This window comes from Schistocerca piceifrons, chromosome 7 (assembly GCF_021461385.2).
Source record: "Schistocerca piceifrons isolate TAMUIC-IGC-003096 chromosome 7, iqSchPice1.1, whole genome shotgun sequence".
NCBI classification, from domain to species: Eukaryota; Metazoa; Arthropoda; class Insecta; order Orthoptera; family Acrididae; genus Schistocerca; species Schistocerca piceifrons.
The window spans coordinates 237049906-237071966 of record NC_060144.1 but is presented as its reverse complement, the minus strand read 5'-3'; the positions used below and the strand labels follow the sequence as shown (position 1 = coordinate 237071966).

Below are 22061 nucleotides of genomic sequence, written 5' to 3'. Positions count from 1 at the left end.
ACACACACACACACACACACACACACACACACAAATTTTCAGTGAACACATTACTGCACTGAAATTGTGAAGAAGTTATGTTGTACTTATATACAAATCAGTTGGTTTTCCTAAGAAATTCATCAATGGAGTAGAAGGAGTTGGCCACCAATAAATCCTTTAGGCTTCTCTTAAACTGAATTTCATTGGTTGTTAAGCTTTTTATGGCTGCTGGCAAGTTATTGAAAATGTGTGTTCCTGAATAATGCACACCTTTTTGTACAAGACTAAGTGACTTTAAATCCTTGTGAAGATTATTCTTATTTCTAGTATTGATTCCATGAATTGTGCTGTTGGTTTGAAAAAGTGATATATTTTTAATGACAAATTTCATTAAGGAATAAATATATTGGGAAGCTGTAGTTAGTATCCCTAGTTCCCTAAACAGGCTTCTGCAGGATGTTCTTGAGTTCACACCACATATAATTCTTACTGCACGTTTTTGTGCCCGGAAAACTTTAGCTTGGCTTGATGAATTACCCCAGAAAATAATCCCATATGACATTATGGAATGAAAGTAAGCATAGTATGCCAGCTTTTTCATTTTTATATCCCCTATGTCTGACAAAATTCGCATTGCAAACAGAGATTTGTTAAGACGCTTCAGCAGTTCTGTGGTGTGCTCCTCCCAGTTGAATTTATTATCAAGCTGTAATCCCAAGAATTTAACACCGTCCACTTCTTCTATCTTCTTGTCATCATATGTTAGACATATACTCTTGGGACACCCCTTACAAGTTCTGAACTGCATGTAGTGTGTTTTTTCAAAGTTTAGTGACAAAGAATTGGCTAGGAACCAGTGATTAATGTCCACAAATATTTTATTGGCTGATCTTTGTAAGACTACACTTGATTTGCTATTTATTGCAATGTTTGTATCATCAGCAAACAAAACAAACTTGGCATCTGGTAATGTTACTGATGAAAGGTCATTGATATACACAAGAAAAAGTAAGGGCCCCAAAATGGAACCTTGTGGGACCCCACATGTAATTAGTTCCCAGTTGGATGATGCCTGATAGCTTGATACATGTCTCTTTCCTAATAACACCCTTTGTTTCCTGCCAGAGATATAAGATTTGAACCATTTTGCAGCATTTCCTGTTACACTATAATATTCTAGTTTACTTAAAAGGATATTGTGATTTACACAGTCAAATGCCTTTGACAGATCACAAAATATACCAGTTGCCTGCAATTTTTTGTCTAATGAATTAAGTACATTTTCACTGTAAGTGTAGATAGCCTTCTCAATATCAGAACCTTTTAGAAATCCAAACTGTGACTTTGACAGTATGTTATTTGAGATAAGATGGTTATAAAGACGACTGTACATTACTTTTTCGAAAATTTTTGAGAATGCTGGCAACAGTGAAATTGGACGGAAATTTGATGCTATTTCTTTATCTCCCTTCTTAAACAGTGGCTTAACTTCAGCATATTTCAGCCATTCGGGAAATATTCCACTGATAAACGACTGGTTACACAGATAGCTTAATATGTTACTTAGCTCAGAATCACATTCTTTAATTAACTTTGTTGATATTTCATCATACCCACTAGATGTTTTTGATTTTAAAGATTTTATGATGGACGTTATTTCTGTTGGGGTAGTGAGGGTCAAATTCATATTATGGAAGTTACTTGAAATGTCTGGTCTAAGGTAATCCATAGCAGCATCTACCGAACCTGACAACCCCATCTTTTCAGTAACAGTTATAAAATGTTTGTTAAAAAGTTCTGCAACACTATACACATCTGTCACCAATGCATCTTTTACTCTTAATGCTATTTGTTCCTCTTCATGTCTGGTTCTACCGGTCTCCTCCTTCACTATATCCCATATTGTCTTTATTTTGTTATCTGATATGACTATCTTTTCCTTGTAATATATTTGCTTTGACATCCGTATTACAATCTTTAATATTTTGCAGTATTTCTTATAATGTGCTATAGCATCAACACTGGAAATGTTTCGGATTGACAGATACAGTTTTCTTTTTGTTTTACAAGATACCCCTATTCCTCGAGTAATCCATGGCTTCTTTGTAGACTTTGCTCTAACCTTGGTAAGTTTTGGGGGAAAGCAGTGTTCAAATAAGGTTAGCACTTTATTAGCAAAAATGTTATATTTTTCATTCATGCCATGAGCACTGTAAACATCAGTCCAGTGAATGTCTCTGAGGAGTGTCCTAAAATAATCAATTTTTGGCTTACTGATTACCCTCTTGAGCTCAGATTTAACAGATTTTATATCCTGTTCAGTATTAACATTTAACAGAAGGAACTGCATGTCATGGTCTGAGAGGCCATTGACTATTGGTTTTGTAATATAATTTTGTTCATTTGACTTTTCTATAAAGATATTATCAATGGCTGTTTGTGAGCAAGTGGTTATTCTAGTGGGGAACTTTACTGTGGGAATTAAGTTGAATGATAGTGTTACTAACTCAAATAGGTTCTTATTGGGAGAGTCTTTAAGGAAATCTACATTGAAATCACCAGCAACCACTATTTCTTTGTTTTTGGTTGTTAAATGGGCCAGTACAGCTTCAAGGTGGTTTACAAACAGATTAAAGTTACCTGCAGGTGCTCGATATACACTTAATATTATGAAAGATTTTTTGTGAAAATCTAATTCTGTTGCACATGCTTCCATATGCTGTTCTAGGCAAAATTTATGAATGTCTATGTTCTTAAATTTATGACAGTTCCTGATGAATGTGGCAACTCCTCCTTTCTCCATTTCTGATCTACAAAAATGAGATGCTAACCTAAACCCTGTAACACTTAAAAGTTCTATACCAGTGGTCACATGATGTTCAGAGAGGCAGATTATATCAGCTGGGTTTGAAGACTAATTCATCTATGCAGATAGTTAATTCATTAATTTTATTTCTCAGTCCTCGAATATTTTGATGCAATAAAGATAGCTGACATTTCACATTGACTGGCTTAAAATTGGGTGGAGTTAAAATATCTGCTGACAGTTGAAAATTCTTAACCAATGGCTGTTTATGTTGATGTAATAAGCTGGAATTATGGTTTTTGATTTCTTTCTCAAACTGAAGGTTTGTCTCAGTTCTAACCTCTCTTAAAATTTGTTTTCTTTCTGTCCTCCCTACCCTAAAAAAGGGTCTTTTCTGAATCCTATAACCACTGGTATTTTACCACTCATGACAGTGCCTCCCCCCTTTAACTTTCTTGCTATTTCCCCAGCCAATTTACCCTTCCCCTTCCTGTTGAGGTGAAGGCCATGCCTAGTATAATCCCACCTACTGATAGAATCAACATGAACCACACCAATGTGTGACCCCGCACCCGACATGAGCAGCCGTTCCAGCTCCAAATTAACTCTCTTGACAGAAGAGTTCAAATGAGGTCGGTCATGGCGCCCAAGAACAGATACAAACTCAACACTGGTATGCCTCGATGCTGATGCAATCTTCGCCAGGTCACACTCTACGCTGTACCCAGGATCTCTGTCAATACTGTTACCTGCCCCACCCACTATAACCACGGTGTCTTCCTTAGTGAAATCTTTGCAAAGTGATCCTAAATCCTCTGTCACCTGCTCCAGACCAGCACTAGGTTTAAAAAAATTGGTGACCTGGTATTCTGATCCTAGTTCATCCTGCAAGAGTTGGCCAACACCTCTTCCATGGGAACTACCTAACAACAACACTTTCTTTCTCTTTACTGATTTCCCTACATTCTTACTTTTCAATTTGCTGCTGAAAGTTTGTTGTGCCCTGTCTACACCTGTAACTGCTTGAGGCTCACCAGCTTCTAACTGAAGCAACAGGTCAAATCTATTTTCCACATTCACCATAAAGCTGTCAGACAAAGTTCTAGGCCTGTTCCTCCTGTTGCCTGTTGCCACTTCCCACCTCTCTTTACCCTTCTCCCTCCTTAACCTGTCAAGATCTCCCCTGGCCTTGTCTAACTCAGCCTGAAGGGCAGCAATTTTCCCCTCCTGTTCCAGTATCTTCCTATCTCTACTACAAATCCTACAAAACCACTGATGAGTCTCATTTACTTCCCCTATTCCCACGCCACTACAGTCACCCACATGGAAAAAACTACAGCACCCATCACACCAAAGCCCCGACCTAACAATTCTACGGCAAGTCAAGCACTTTTCACTCATGATAAACGTAATAATTTATTAAGAATAAGTCAGTTAAATTACAGATAAACACGAAAATATGGTTACACAAATTTGGCCTATACGCAACTGTGTGTAAACAAAAACAAAAGTGCAAAGTTTCTGAAACAACAAGTTAAACTTTACGCTACTTACCGGAAATGCTAGTTAAATAATGAAGAGGTACGCTAAGTTAAATTGCTGGAGAGAGCAAGGAACAACTAAACGAAATTCTATAGATTTGCTGCAGCAGAACGTAAACAGAAAATACGACTGTACGGTCTTTTCGCGTTTTCTGCTATATTACGTAAACAGAAATGAAACCTTTAATGGTACACTTAAACGGCACACTAATACACTTATTTACCACGTAATTAGTACTAATCTATGTGTTTTATAATCTAAAATAACTTATCTTTACGAGAACACCAAACCTCGCGCTAGTCGCTTGGCTGCAGGGCTGCTGACATATGATTTCAATATGGACCCAGAGAAAGTATCATCAAGACTACTTCAATATTTGAACTGAATCAGTCAGACTCACTTAGCCCAAGTGCGAGGAAAGCTGAATGTACCAGCAGACACACTCCTGTGTTGAAGCTATAACCCCTGCATTTGATTACATTGTCCTTGTTCCGTTCCAGCAGCATGATTATTAACTACACATATTACTGGGTCACCCAACAGGATTAAAGTTACAATGTGTGACTATACCAGCAACAAATGTCTTCTTGTACTGTGACATGTCTGAAGCCAAAGTAAGATTGTTCGCACCTCACCAGTTTCAGTCACAGGCAATTGCATCAGTGCATAATTTGGCTTATCCCGGGTCCGAGGCATGATGAAATTAGTCAGAGTTTCATCTGGCCAGGAAGGCATTTCGACAGACATCTGTCAGACACTGCATAGTGGGTCAGAAAAATAAGATCACCTGACACATCAAGGCACCATTAGGCACATTTCTACCACCAAGCCAGTGCTTAGAGGGCATGCACACAAACATTTTGGGGCTTCTTCTGGAGTCAGAAGACTACAGCTAAGAGACAGTAGCATAAACATTTTTCCACATACGAATTGCCTGGTTTGGCATACTAATACACAATATAACAAATCAAGGATGCCAATGTGAGGCGTACTCATTCAAAGTAGTGGCCGAATTGTTGGGCACTAAGCACATTCGCTTAACTGCTTATCACCCAGCAGCAATCAGAATTTTAGGACAACTGCATTACCAACTCAAAGCAGTTTTCGTGTCACGTTACACAAAATTGGATGGAGACGTCACTCACCATGCTTCCTGGTCTCCGTACATCATTTAACAGCAACCTGAAGGCTACAGCAGCTGAACTAGCGTATGGACAAACACTGTGCCTGTGCCTACCAGAGTAGTTAATGCTTTATGTGATGGGTGATACAGTCGATACATCAGAGTCTGTCACCAAATTATTATCGCACATCTGACAATTCTGATCAATGACACAGAGAACAAATTTGACAGCATAGTTTCACATTCGGAGGCCTCTCTGGCTGCAATCATATATTCAAACAAAAAGACATAGTGCACAAGCCACTGTGAATTCTACATGAAGGGACTTATACAGCACTTATACACATCAGGCAAGTGCCTACCACGATATCCACTGACAGATGCAAACCTCCTTCCACGATACACAAGATGCGATGAAGACAGCCGGCCATTCTATCACTGAAGATAAAGATGCAGTACCTAATCATGTCCAACATGATGCCAACAAGATAAAACACTTGAGGGAAGGGTTATGGGTGATTAAGGTATCACGACATGACAAGCACAGTGGAAGTGTATGCAAATATTCCACTACACTCATAATTCTGTGCGTCATTCTTCGACTCTTGATTTAGTTTTAGTTTTCTATGCTCCATGTTTTAGAGAACACAACATACTCATACGTGGGAGTATTAATGTAATATATGTGGAAATAAATGATTGTCAACAGATATCCACGTATTTTCATTTACTTAACACTGTCCTCAGCATTTTATACGTAACTACGCAGTGGCCTGTAAACAGAATAGGCCATGCCAGATCAGTTGTCTGGCCCCAGATACTTAATGCTACCTGTGTGAAGCTGGGCCAGGTTGCTACTCTTACCTAGGAAACTCAAACAACCAATCCAGCATGAAGTACAATCTTTAGAAATACATGAACATTTTCAAGCACACCATTAATTAAAAGTGCTTGCTTTTTTAGACACTACAATACATCATCATTATAGATGCCTTTCTTCGTACCAAGCCGTTATAAGCTAAGAGAGCTCATTTCTTTTTACAGTGTGAATATAGTATGAGGGATGTTGCACGGACGAAGAAGTAGTGGAAACTACTTCAACCTATTAACTGTTCCATCATGGCAATGATCATGTCAGGTTGCATTATCATCCAACAAAAAATGTATCTGATATGAGGTGCATAATTAATACAGACAAGGAAGCATTAATTAGAAGAACATTCACCTACACTGCCTCAAACCCATGGTCCTTACAGAATGTGCCACAAACTTTGATATCTAACTGACCAATTCATCCATAGCTAGATATGACATTTCTTGGCAAGATGAAGTCTTAAAGTGGTTAAAAAAAAAAAGCATTGAAATTAGTATACTGTATGTGCTTAAATTATTAAAGACCATAAAAATGATACATAAAGACCTTACCAGGCTGATAGGCAATGCTTCGACAGGTTGAACTCTTCCCACATGTTTCTGCAGTAGCTGTGCTGCATGTTTTTACAAATCTGGTGTTACTCATACTTCTTACTTGGCACCATTACTTGTGTTAAACCCCATTTCTTTTCATCTTTCTCCCTGAGAAATGTGTGTTCTGTAGAGTTCATTACTATTCAACCAACTGTTCCACTATTTTTCTTAATTGTTTTTAGTTTATGTAAAGTCGATACCGTTGCTATGAAAGCAATGGTCTCTACTACTTTTCCATACGGCTGTGGGTAGTAACATTTTGAGTCCCACATCACATTTTACACACGTACCCCACAAGGCACCCTACAGTGTGTACCGCTACCACTCATTTCCTTTCCTGTTTCACTAGCAAAGAGGGTGAGGGAAAAATGAGTGTGTTTGTCCCTCTGTATAAGCCGCAATTTCCTCTTATCTTTATGGTCCTTATGCAAAATGAACATCGGCAGAAGTAAGTTCATTCTGCACTTCACTTCAAATGTTCAGGTGCCGGTTCTCCAAATTTTCTCAACAGTGTTTCGCGAAAAGAAGGTCTTCCATCCAGAGATTCCCTTTTGCATTCTTTTATACACAGTCTCCTTTACAGACAAGTTACACTTTCCTACAATTCTCCCAATACACTGAAGTCTACGATTTGGCTTACCTACAACCGTCCTTATGTGCTTGTTCCATTTTGTATCACTTTGAAACATTATTCCTAGATACAGAATTGATGCAACTATGTCAAGCAGCACAATGCTAATGCTGCATCCTGACTTTATAATATTGTTTTTCCTACTCACCTGTGTTAAATTATTCTACAATTACAGAAACCTGGCGTTCTCACACCAAATAGAAATTCTGTCCAAATCATCATGTACCCTCCTACAGTTACTCAACGGCGACACTTTCCAATACGCTACAGCTTCATCAGCAAACAATCACAGATTGCCGCTCACCCTATCAGTCAGGTTCTTTATGTATGTAGAGAACAAGTGTGGTGCCATCACACTTCCCTTGGGCACTCCAAACAGCACCCTTTTCTCTGATGAACATTCACTGTCAAGGACAACATACTGGGTTCGGTTACTTAGTAATCTTCTAGTCTCTCTGAGCTGGGACCTTATTCCATATGACAGTACCTTCATTAACTGTCTGCAGTCGACATCATTTTAAACACTTCTCATAAATTTGTATATTGAATTTGCCTGCTGCCCTTCATGAACAGTTCACAGGGTATTGTGTGAGAAAAGGGCAAGCTGAACTTCACAAGGGTGATATTTTCTGAATCCATGCTGATTTGTGGACAGAAGCTCTTCCCAATCACAAGGACACTTATTATATTTGAACTGAGAACATGTTCAAGAATTCTGCAGCACCCTGATGTTAAGGATATTGGTCTGTAATTTTGCAGGTGTGTTCTTTTACCTTTCTTTTATACAGGAGTCACCTGCACTTTTTTTTTCCAGTCACTTGGGACTTTTGCACTGGATGAGAGATTCACAGTAAATGCAGGTAAAGTACAGGGCCAATGTCTGTGAAACTGAATTGGGATACCGTGCGGACCTGTAAGAATTTATCTGTTTCCAACTTTCAGTTGCTTCTCTACATTAGGCATGGTTATTGCTGTGGCCTCCATGCAGATTCTATGTAATGGTCAAATGATCAAATGATGCTATGTCCATTCCTCTTGTGTGAATGATTCCTTGAATGCAAACTTTAAAACTTCAGCTTTGCTTTTGCTAGCTTCTGGTGCCACACCAGACTGTGTCAACGAGCAACTGGATAGAAGCCTTTGACCTGCTTCACAATTTTACATAGGGGCAGAATTTTCTCAGGTTGACAGCAATATCTTCTGCTTAGGTTATGACAGAAGTAGTTGTATGCTTCGCACATTTATGTTTGTACAGACAAGTATTTCTATCAACTTTTGGCGATTGTCATTTGCATGCTCTCTTTCAGTTTGAGACTACAACAGTCTCTGCTTCAGTATTTTGCTAATTTTGTTACTGAGCTACAGAGGGTCTTTTCAGCCCTTAATCATTTACTCAGCACATTCTTCTCCAACACACAATGTACAACCAATTTACAATTTGCCAAAAATTTCTTTGCATCCATAATACTGTAACTAAATGATGTCCATTCATTGTCCAAGTGGTTTGCTGATAACTGCTTATCTGCACTATCTAGCAAAAAATCTCCTAGCCTTCTTGATGGACTTATTAACTATAGTAACCATTGTCACTATGATGACATTGTGATCATATCCCTGTCTCTAAAACAACACTGTTGATAAGATAAGGCCTGTCTGTAGCCAGAAGATCTAAAATATTTCTATTGCAGGTGGGTGATCTAACTAGCTGCTCAGGACAGTTTTCAGAAAACAGTGTTCAAAAACTACTTCATAACACTGCATGTCTGCAGCAATTGCACTGAATCCATAGATGTCCCAGTCTATGCTCTGAACATAAATCTCATCTCCAACCAATACTGTATAATCTGGTTATTGCCACGATACCAAGTGGTATTCTAAAATTGTCACTGCTTAATTATTGAATCCCCCCCCCCCCCAAGTCATCTGATTAAGTCTAGCTCACCTAGACCTGTTAAGGCCAATTCAAACTGAGTGTCATATCACGGTGTATTCACACCGTCTATCATGTCATGGCACTCAAGTGAATTGTAACATGATCTCAACTCGCATGGCTGTCTTCAACTTTTTTAAACGCAGGAACTGGGATCTTTGCAAAATGTTTTCAACTGATTTTGTGCAAATACACAATGTGGTAGCTTATACAGTATATAAGGATGCTGGAGTGCAGACTTGTAAGGAAATGACATTTTTTGGACTCAAATGTTTTGCAGCTTACGGGGTTATCTTGTATATTAGTGCACGAAGACTGAAGTGCAAAACGACATAAAAAAACAACTGAGTGTGGGTCCGAAAAATGTACAGAAGTAGCGTTACACATACATTGTACAAGGAGCTTGAGGATAAGGAATCTGTATTTTATATTTTAAGAGGTGGAAGCATCAGTTTCTTTCATTTGTTATGTTAAATTGCACCCACAATTACTAAAAGGAACAGTGTTATAAGCTGCAATCATACTCCGTAAATAACTGATTTGAGGTTAAGTTCAGTTGCTAGTCCAGTGCAAGTTTTTGTGCAATGGTCACATCTCTCTCAATACCATCCCCATTCAAGATTTATAGGTTTCCTTTATATCTTTTATTTGCCTTTCAATAGTCTGAATACCTTATTTGTATTGGGGTTAGCTAGTGAAACCACATAACTATTGGTCACTGATGCTTACAAAGCTGTTTCAAACACAATCCAGAAGGATACTTAACAATAAATAAGCCTGGCACAAACACACATTTAAGACAAACAACTTGCTGTGTCTGAAGGTTTCAGTCCACTTCTTTATGGAGCACAGTGTTAAAATAAATTCCAACTACTAATCAATCCGATGCTACCTACACTGCTTTTCTCACTTCACAAGTTGCAGCCACATTGCAGTCCATTTCATTGTAAAATATGAAATAAGGAACCAGTATGTATAAAAGTCCACTTTCTACATGTAGTAGAGGGCAAGTAATTTAGTATGTTCATACCGTACAATTCAGACTGCTACACACTGCTTCGATTAATCTTTCAACATTTAATATAAATTTTAAGAAAATAATAATGAAATGAAACTATAACAAATAATGAGCAACAAACAACTGATGTCAATCACGAAAAGCGTGATGAAACTAACTATGGAGATCTGCATATGGCCATGTATCGGGAGGAAATGACCTTGGGGTTCACGTGATGAATGGGTGGATGACATCAACTGTCAAAACTTTCTTCCCAAGAAACCTTGATGGAGACCTGACAAGATGGCCAATGTGGATGGCACCATTTGAAATGCATTGGAGGAAGTTTTGATGAGATGGGACATGACGTTATGGACAGTGATATCTGGCCTTCACAAGTGTCCAGATAAATTCCGTCACACTCAATTTCAGCCTCAATTTTTTGCACTGCAATGAACACTACCCTCCTGTGGTTTCCAATCTGTGTGTTTTGATACACATTTCATGTCTCACTCAATATTTCAGAGCTTTCTACTTCTGGTTTCAGCCAGCACCGAGTTCCAAGAATAATCTGAGCATGATAACTTTCCCAGATGGCAGCAAATTCAGCGACTTTGTTACAAATACTTCGACAGTTAAAAAAAAAACATGGACACTCACAGGCACTCAGCCACCCAAGTCGGTACTTCCTTGGCATAGTGCAACCCTGACCTATCAAGGTGAGTCTTACAATTTTGCAAGTCACAATGGAGAGGTCCAGAAATCTGCAGCCAAGACCATCACAGACTCAACAGACACTGAATGAGGCCCTCCACTCCAAATTGAAGGACCCCCAATCAATTCTGGCTATTACAGTGCAAACTGTGAGCTCCACTTGCACACTGGGTGCAAGACCAGTCAGCCACCTTTACGAACTCAGGACAGCCTCAGAAACCAAGCCGCAGACATCATTTGGTGTCTGCCTACGCCACAACTTGCAGAGGACTGCACCCTGTACCCTTGATCACAGGCCCGTTCCACATCTCTGACGAGGCTGCCAGAAGGCATGCCGAGTGCACACTGGACTTTTTTCCAGTCCCGCACACTATTTCTCTCTAAGGGCCTCCAGCACACATTAAACCATTGGAGATCCTGATAACTAGCAGTCCCCTGTCCCTGTGTGCTTGCTCAGACTCAGGTCTTGAGCAATGTAAACATACTACAACCGACCACTCACACTGCGGTTCCCCCCCCCCCCCCTGCTCTTGATCAAAAAGATATGACCAGTTCCAGCTCCCTTATAACATAACTGCTCTTCCACAGCCACTGTGTAAATTAATTGAAGATGAGGGAGAAGTTAGTGTAATTTGTTTACTGAAACTGGTAAACATATAACATGTTATTTTCATACATGCATTTCCTTGAGATGATTCTGAACTATTGATTCTGAATCCTTGGAAAACAGTATGGCCTGCCTTTTTGTTATTTCACTGCTGAAGTTTATGAAGTCGTCAACACCTTTAAATTCTTTGAAAGGTTAGCAAAAATTTCTGGTTGTTTGGATATAGATGATAGTGGTGTATCTACATGTTTGTAGAATGCCAGTGATGCTGGTGACAACATCACGACTGATGTCTACTTTTGTACCACCACCTGCTGTACTACTAGGAATGACAATGACTGCACAGTGGACAATAAAAATGGTGTTTCGGGGAATGAAATTATGCCTCTTGCAGAGGCAATGGCACACATGGGAAAACTGATCTTTATTTAGAACATAAACTGCAAACAAGTCCAACCAGACTGATGTGGGTGAAACATCTATGCGACTTAGCCATCTTAAATGCCACATGAATTTGAATCAATATACACTTACACAATATTTCAGTAAATAAACTTGAATAGTCTGCAATACTGGAGTTTAAGTGGGAAAAATAGTGTTTCTTGTGAGCGCCAAAATAAAATATTTGTATATTGTGGTGATAATTAACAATCTTTGCATTTTGTAGAGTACTTGCCTGTTATCCAGATTTTTGGTAGTTTGAATTATATCCAGTCCCACCCATTTATTGTGCAGTGTGTACAGATCATTGTGCTCAGACTGTGACATGTCATGTCATGTCATATCATATCATATCTGAATATTTGCACTTGATTCTGGTTGGATGTGGTGTTTGGTTTGCACATGCTGTGGTGTGGGGACTGGGTGAGCACACATCAGATGGGGTGGGGGGTGGGGGGCCTTTAGGCATTGACAGTCCCGCACTTGCTTTTTTTTTCGGAATCTGAATACCCTGAAATGGGGTATCAGTTCTGCCCGGTAGCGAACACAAAGAGTAGATTTATATTGTTCAAGTTTGTATGTATTCAGTGCAAACTATTATGTATCTACATACTCTATAATGTGGTATGTCATGTTAAAGAGGAAGCAAAGATGATTCTGTTGATATGCAGGTACACTCTGCGTACAAGTTTAATTAAGATCCAGTAAGTAATTAATAATAGTTTACAATTTTTATCACACAAAACCGTTGTACACATATACCTGTAAGGTGACAATTGTTGCAGGAGTAAGAGCTACTTACCTATCAGAGTAGTGGGGATGGAAAAGAAGTGTAGCCCAGGACGCATGAATTCCCATACTTTATTCATTCAATACATGAGAATGAGAGCACTATGATTTGCAACAAACTTCACATACAATTTCAATCCTTTACAAAATTCTCACTAGCGACCCCTACAAAATGATGAAAGGAAATATGTTGATCACTTACTACTTCTCTGATGTTCATGCAGTAAAAGTACAGCATGAGGCATGATGTTATAATTTATTACTTCTTTACAATTAACTGTGTTTGGGACACATTTTACAGATAGTATGCATATATAAAGTGAGTCACCAACTATTGTCACCTAGAATAGGTCCGAAAGTATGATAGGCGCTGAAAAGTTTGTGGGACAAATGTTGCATGGGACAACGGGGGCCATAATACAACATTGACTTTTTGTTGCTCGGTGGGGTCACGTCAGAGATATGAAGGTCAACATTGTTTTCTTTTTTTCTTTCTTTTTTCTTAAATGGGATGCTATAGTTTGGTACTTATTTTCTGATAGCAGCTACGAGGACAAATTCAATGATGTGTAACAGTAAGGTCTTTCTACACCTCCATCTACGTGGATACTCTGCAAATCACATTTAAGTGCCTGGCAGAGGGTTCATCGAACCACCTTCACAATTCTCTATTATTTCAATCTGGTATAGTGCTCAGAAAGAATGAACACCTGTATCTTTCCAAACAAGCTCTGATTTCCCTCATTTCATCTTGGTGATTGTTCCTCCCTATGCAAGTCGGTGTCAAAATATTTTCGCATTCGGAGGAGAAAGTTGGGGATTGGAATTTTGTGAGAAGATTCCTCACACTTTTCGTTATTTAAGGTCAACTGCCACTTTTTTGCACCATTCCGATATTTCTTCTAAATCATTTTGCAGTTTGTTTTGATCTTCTGATGATTTTATTAGTTGATAAACGACAGCGTCATCTGCAAACAACTGAAGACGGCTGCTCAGATTGTCTCCCAAATTGTTTATATAGATAAGGAACAGCAAAGGGCCTATAACACTACATTGGGGAACGCCAGAAATCGCTTCTGTTTTACCCTATGACTTTCCGTCAATTACAACGAACTGTGACCTCTTTGACAGGAAATCACAGATCCAGTCACATAACTGAGACGATATTTCATAAGCATGCAATTTCACTACGAGCCGCTTGTGTGGTACAGTGTCAAAAGCCTTCTGGAAATCAAGAAATACGGAATCGATCTGAAATCCCTTGTCAATAGCAGTCAGCACTTCATGTGAATTAAGAGCTAGTTGTGTTTCACAGGAACGATGTTTTCTAAACCCATGTTGACTGTGTGTCAATAGACCGATTTCTTCGAGGTAATGCATAATGTTCGAACACAATATATGTTCCAAAATCCTGCTGCATATCGACATTAACAATATGAGCCTGTAATTTAGTGGATTACTCCTACTACCTTTCTTGAATCTTGGTGTCACCTGTGCAACTTTCCAGTCTTTGGGTACGGATCTTTCGTTGAGCGAATGGTTGTATACGATTGTTAAGTATGGAGCTAATGCATCAGCATACACCGAAAGGAATCTAATTGGTATACAGTCTGGACCAGAAGACTTGCTGTTATGAAGTGATTTGAGTTGCTCCACTACTCCGAGGATATTTTCTTCTACATTACTCGTGATGGCAGCTGTTCTCGATTCGAATTCTGAAATATTTACTTCGTCTTCTTTTGTGAAGGCATTTTGGAAGGTTGTGTTTAGTAACTCTGCTTTAGCAGCACTGTCTTCGATGGTATCTCCATTGCTATCATGCAGAGAAGGCATTGATTGTTTCTTGTCGCTAACATACTTCACATATGACCAGAATCTCTTTGGATTTTGTGCCAGGTTTCGAGATAAAGTTTCGTTGTGGAAACTGTTATAAGCATCTCATATTGAAGTCCGCGCTAAATTTCGAGTTTCTGTGAAAGAGTGCCAGTCTTGGGGATTTTGTGTCTGTTTAAATTTGGCACGTTTGTTTCGTTGTTTCTGCAACAGTGTTCTAACCTGTTTTGTATAATGAGGAGGATCAGCTCCGTTGTTTGTTAATTTATTTGGTATAAATCTCTCAATTGCTGCAGATACTATTTCTTTGAATTTAAGCCACATCTGGTCTACACTTGTATTATTAATTTGGAATGAGTGGAGATTGTCTCTTGGGAAGGCGTCAAGTGAATTTTTATCTGCTTTTTTTGAATAGGTATATTTTTCGCTTATTTTTCGAGGATTTGGGGATTACAATATTCAATCTTGCTACGACAGCCATGTGTTCACTAATCCCTGAATCGGTTTTGATGCTCGTTATTAACTCAGGATTATTTGTTTTTGAAGGTCAACGAAGGTCAAAAAGGTGGCATGAATGTGCATTTACAGAAGGTGTTCAAAGTTATGACCACTGGGATCAGTGCAGAGCTGCAATCTTCTTATCATGGATTCAGTGGTATTCTTTATCATATCAGCACTTATCAAAGCACATGCTCTGGCAATTCTCTGTTGTATATTGTGCAAATAGTAATTATTCGCCAAATACAGCGTATCCATCTAACGTGCCATTGACATCTTAACACCATTCGAAAGTTTCGCAATATAACACTAATAGGAACGGTAAGACTAGTATCGTTGAATCAAGCGAATGCGAATGATGTATTCCTTTGAAGAACAAGTCGATATGCTTCTCGTTTGCCAACAAAATTCAGTGAGGTACTTACAAGCTGAAAGATATCATCAACATACTCACCTTACACATCATATATTTAAATATATGTAGGATAAATTGAGAACAACTGGATCTTAAACGCACCGTAAACATATCCAGCGAAGGAAAGTTACTAATGATGGAATGGAAATTGGTAGTCTTGGCAATGTGATTCAAGATCCTTGTGTTAGTTTGCATCAAATCGCAAGGGAATCTGGCACAGAGTAGTGTTGTTCGTGTTCTGCATTACCATAAATATCATCCTTACCATATCAGTCTCCACCAAGAATTAACTGGTACAGATTGCATGCATCGCATAGAATTCTGCCGATGGGCTCTACTTCGGATTCAGAGGGATGACATTTGATTTTAGTTACTAACGAGGCTACATTCACGAACCATGGAAATACTAATCTGCAGAACGTGCATTATTGGGCAACCAATAATCTATGTTGGCTGCAGCAAATTGCACACCAAACACTGGTCAGTGAATGCATTATGTGGGATTCTGGAGGACAGAATTATAGGCCCCTATTTCATTTAAGGAAATTTTAATGGTACGAAGTACACCACATTCCTGCAAGAAACATTAGGTCCGTTATTGGAAGAAATACCTTTAACAACAAGGAACAGAATGTAGTGTCAACACGATGGGTGTCTGACAAGCTTTTGCTGATTGTCTCTGCAACTCATTTCTAGCAATTCCCAAATCGGATTGGATGCAAAGGGTATGTGTCGGGGCCAGCTCACTCGCTAGACTTGGTGCCTCTGGATTTTTTTTTGTGGGGATTCGTAGAAGACATTGTTTATAAAGAAGTTTTAACTACACCTGAAGGTATGCCAGAGAGAATTGTCAGAGCATGTGCTTCGATAAGTGCCAATGTGGTAAGGAATACCACTCAATTCCTCATAAGAAGACTGCAAAACTGCCTTCATACCAATGGTCACCACATCGAACACTTTCTGTAAATGGACGTTCATGCCACCTTTGTGACTTTCGTTGACCTTAAAGACCTTACTGTTACACATAATTGGATTTGACTTGATAGCCGCTATTGGAAAATAAGTACCAAACTATAGTATCCCATTTAAAAAAAAAAAAAAAGTTCACCTTCATATCTCTGACGCAACCACACCTAGCAACAAAACACCAAGTCATATTATAACCCCCGTTGTCCCATGCAACATTTGTCCCATAAACTTTTCAGCTTTTATCATAGTTTCATAGTTATTCGTGGTGGCAATAGTTAGTGACTCACCCTGTATACCACTGAATGCAAGTGCATAATTGTACCATTTTATGATTCTTATAAGATATGTCATAAACAGTGAGACATATGAAGACCTGCCACATCACCCACGACATTTAAATTCTTACTTTGTTGCTACTAACTCCATCCGCAACATTCCGCAGACGGTATCCACATATGCAGATGATTATGATGTCCCACACTCCAAGGAGCGTAGGGGACGATGCGGGCCCCACTGCGTTTCTCAACTAGTTGTTTATAAATGTGCATACCGGTAGTTTTGCCAGCAATTAAAAACAGATTACAGCTACATTAATCATGATTGTGGCAGTGGAAAGAGCAGGTAATTTCCTGTACGACAGAAATGTCATACATTTCTACCCTAAGTAGTGAAGGCACAGACCTTGTGAAACATCATGGAGTACTGTTGCAAATTTTAGCAACTGTTTATAATTAATTTATGGGTGAACTACTGCACACAGAATTAAGCATGACAAATAAATTCTGTTTAGATTTTTGGAGTGCATCTAATAGCCCATTCAGACGAAAATCACTGACAACACCTTTAACAGAGACAGTGAACAACAGCTCAGGCAGCATCAAATTCAGCAACCGCAAATCTGAAGGTGAATCCACCACAGAGTCAACATAGACCAATTATGCGAACAGCAGTTATGACACAGCTGGCAGCCAGAGTATATAAGGATGTAACCATAACCCATTGCCAGTTATTCCATTTGACAGTAGCCAAGGACTGCTTGGTCAAAAGCTCTTTGCTTTTTAACCACTTGACGCAACTGGAAGCCTAAGCACATTTTATTCAATGTCACCACCACAACACTATTTTTGGAATATTTTATACTATTTATTTTTATGTGTGTCTGAAGATGTGGATTGTTGCTTCACAAGCCTGCAAAAAGCAAAATCCTGTAGATGCAATCACATCTGCTTCCTCAATAACATTTTATGCAACTGTAGGTTCTGTGTCCTGTGACACAAAATGGAGTGTCTCTTTGCTTTAAGGGAATGCTCTCTTCTACACTGTCAAAAAATATTTAGTGTAATTAACATCCTGTATCACTACTTCCCCACCCCACAGGTTTCTAGTTATCCAAGTTCCTGTTTTACTTCCTCCCTGTATGCTATTCAATTCAACTAATCTTTTAAGCCATTTGACATCTAACAGAATTACAGCATCCTTCTTGGCTTTTTTTTTTTTTTTTTTTTTACTGCTTGCTCAGTGTACAGATTGAATAAAACTGGGAACAGAATATTTCATCAAACGTATTTAGGCAACCCTATGAAATGTGGAAATTATCAAATGTCACAAGAAGTGGACCCCACCAGCATAAAAGATGGCCGAGAGTAGTGTGTTTTATGCAGAGAAACTGTAACAGTAAAATGGATCAGTCAGGAGAGCTCAACGAGTTCAAACAAGGACTAACTGGACCTCACCTGAGTAACATATCTATTAGAATCAGTTCAACCTTCTAAAGCTGCCTAAGTTGACTGTTGGTAATGTGACTGAAGTGGAAACTAAAAAGGAATGAAAACAATTAATGAAAACATGACAGACCTCGTGTACCAACAGACGCAGACCAACAAGCATTGTGGAGGGTGGTTGTACAAAATCACATGAAATATGCAAAAGGAATCATTTGTTACTTCCAAATTTCCACCATAAGTTCTGCTAACACAATGACTGTGCAGGGAGTTAAAATAAAAGGGTGCGGCCAATGGTTGAGCAGGTCCTTATGAATCACACTATTCCTTATGGCAATCTAATGGAAGTGTTTGGCTTCGGTGAATAGCTGGAGAAGGTTGCCTATCATCAGTATGGGGGCATTTTTCATGGTTATGGTGTGGCCGCTTCTTATGCTCCAGGAAATGCTAAATGTGGAAGGATATTAACATATTTTACAGCACTGTGTACTGCTTACAGTAGATGAACAGTTTGAGGACAATGGTTGTGTGAGCATGACAATGAACTGTGTCATAATGCAACATCTGTGAGGCAATGATTTGTGGACAATAACATTCCTGAAATGGATTGTCCAGCCTCGAGTCCTGACCTGTAGCCAATGGAACACCATCAGCATAAGTTAGAACATCAGCTTCACTCGACATCCCAATATCAAACATCACTATCTTCCCTGATTTTGGCCCTGAGAAGAATGGGCTGCCATTTCTCCAGAGACATTCAGGCACTTTACTGAAAGTGACCCCGGCAGAGTTAAAGCCATCATAAATGTGAAGGGTGGACACACCCCATACTGATGCCAGCCATAGATGCACAGATACTTTCGACTGAATAGTGTAGGCTACAACTGTCTCATCTTCACAATTAGAGCCTCACTTATCACCTTCCACTCTTCTAACTTTTGTCTTGTTTTCGTACAAATTGCAGATAACCTTTTATCCCTGTGTTGTATCATGGCAATTTCTAGATTCTAAAGAGTATATCCTAGTCAGAAATGTCGTTTTCTGTATCTAAAAATGCTGTTAAGATAAGTTCATCTTTTCTCAATATATTTCCTAAGGAAAAATCATATGGGCAGTACTGCTTTGGCTTTTCCAACAATTTTCCAAAAGCCAAATCGATCTTCTGCTAGGCCAGGTTCAACCAGTTTTTTCTCCAATTCCTCTAAATATTTTGTCAGTATTTTGCAACAATGACTTATTAAACTGGTGTTTTAGTAGTATTCAAACTTGTCAGCACCTGATTTCTTTGAAAGTGGAATCATTTCATACTTCTTTACATCAAGGATCTTCATTTGTCTCATATCCCGTATACCTGATGGAACACTTGTTTTTGTTGGTTCTTGTTAGGATCTATCATTTTCTATTCTTCTTCCACAATATTGCCTCTAAACCTGCAACACATCATGGGAAACAACTTTTGTTAGAGACAAAATTATTGCCCGCACTTCCTGGCAATGCTAGGTGCCCTATTGCACTGGTCATGCCCCTAAGAGGCAGCAGGGTGTAGACACTCCACAGCACTTGTATGCCTTTTGTTTTGCCCATAATTTCAACATGAAAGGGGATAAACCCAGCCAACTGAAGTAACAGATTTACTTCTGAACCATCTTTATTCACTTAAACACATCACTTACCATTTCCTTATTGAAAATCACTATAAAGTTACTGGGGAAGGTAGTATGCAGCACACCTACTTAACAGACTGTGGTAGTTCAGTGAAATCTCAACATCCCAGGACCAGCAAATACCAAAGGGTAACTAGCAGCATCACAGGGAAGCATAAAAAAAAGGGGCAGAGTGGGGAATCTCTGTTCATACAGCTGCTTTTTTTCCCCCCCCTCCAAAAGCTTCCAAATGTCCTACATCTTCTATTCATAGTCAATCATGTTTATACATATCCGCAGTTCTACCCCTGCCTGCCCTGTTTTGCAATTTTGTTCCTTCCACTTATTTGATTTGCTGAATGTACGTATTTCTCTTTTCATTAATTAAATTCATTATTTCAGTTGGGTTCTGTTCATTGTAGGGCACGAGTGACCCGACCTTCCTCTTCAGTCTTCATCAACCTTTGCCTCTCTCTGCCCCGACGAAGAAGGTGTGGGTTTCAAAATTTAAGCTAGTATTACCACTTTCGTGTATGTCAGTAATACTAAATGTTTTGAATCTTTAAGATAAGTACTAGGCAGTTATTTTGTCTATTTATAAAGTCAGTATCGAATGTGCTGTTATTCTTACCAGGACTTGTCATTTTGTCAAGTTTTTTCCTCTGCTGCTTTCACTACATTGCTCAAAGCTCCCCACTTTACTGTATTTCTTTTGCTGACCATATTTACTAGATTATGAGAGAAGCTTTTTCCCCAAAGACATCACTCGGGGAATACTTTCAGGGTCCAGACTACTACGAATTTTGCATGACACTGTGAACCAGTGAATATTTCAATCTACTTTGCATTAAAGTAGATGACTGTACAGTCTCTACACTAGACATTGAACATATTTACTTTCTAAAATATAACATTTAAGTTTGTGACTGAGTACAAACATACACAAAAAAGTTATTTTGCAAATTTTATTTGTGCATATTTATGAAACCAATTATTTGTTTAGTCCCCCCCCCCCCCCTCCCTCTAGGCATGGTGTGAATGGTTTGTTTAAATGTTTAATTTAATTCCAGAGCTACCATTCTTAAATTAAATGTGGTAAAAATTTCAAGTAATTGGCCGATAACATTAATAACTTAAACAGCCAGTGTAAGTAACAGAATTACTAGCATATAGACGTAAAATACTGTACACTTAACACCTGAATTTTCAGCAGCCAGCAAATTACAAGTGATGGTTGAAAATGATAACCATGTAGTTCGCAAAATTAATATGGTCTCTGAGGCCTGGAAATGTGGATTATTTAAAGTTCTGTGGAACTACTTATATATATTTAGCACAATGAAGAATTTAGAAGACAAATCTAAATATTCTAACAAAAAAAAAAAAAAAAAAAAAAAAAAAAAAAAAAAAAAAAAAAAAAAAAAAAAAAAAAAAAAAAAAAAGGAAAAGCAGGTCTTAATTGTTTCATACATGTAGATCTGCAAGGATATTACGACATTATGATCATAATCCTCAACAGCACGAGCACGTTTGAATCACGTGTAGATTATTTCTCTCCTTTCTCATATTAGTAATGCTATCACCCTGAATGCTCACACTCTGGAGATTTGAAGTCTGATTACTACATCTGAGGTCAAACAGTCAGTCTTTCACATTCTTATCTCTAGGTCATGCTATCATTATGCAACATTGCTTGCAAGGTCAAATAGCTTACCCGCCAGCCTTCTTTCCATATTCCACTGCCTTTTCTATTAGGTGCTTATACTGTGGCATGTTGGCCGCCGAAAGCATCAAAGAGGGATTTGTTGTAGCATCTGTTGGTTTATACTGCTTCATGGCTGTAAATGAGATTTACTGAATAATACCATCAATTAGCATTAAATATTCATCATAATAAGTGTTTGGAAAAACTACAAAATAGAAATAATAAATCAAAATACTTAAAACAAGGAA

The 22061-nt window shown here is 38.6% G+C and overlaps 1 protein-coding gene across 1 annotated transcript in view; it reads right to left on the bottom strand.

The window, feature by feature from the left end:
• Nucleotides 1-22061, bottom strand: part of LOC124804859 (transaldolase) — a 40389-nt gene that overhangs the window by 14523 nt on the left and 3805 nt on the right. The window contains exon 2 of the mRNA XM_047265214.1: nucleotides 21823-21946. Coding sequence (XP_047121170.1) covers nucleotides 21823-21946 — 124 coding nt within the window. The remainder of the gene's footprint in view (nucleotides 1-21822; nucleotides 21947-22061) is intronic.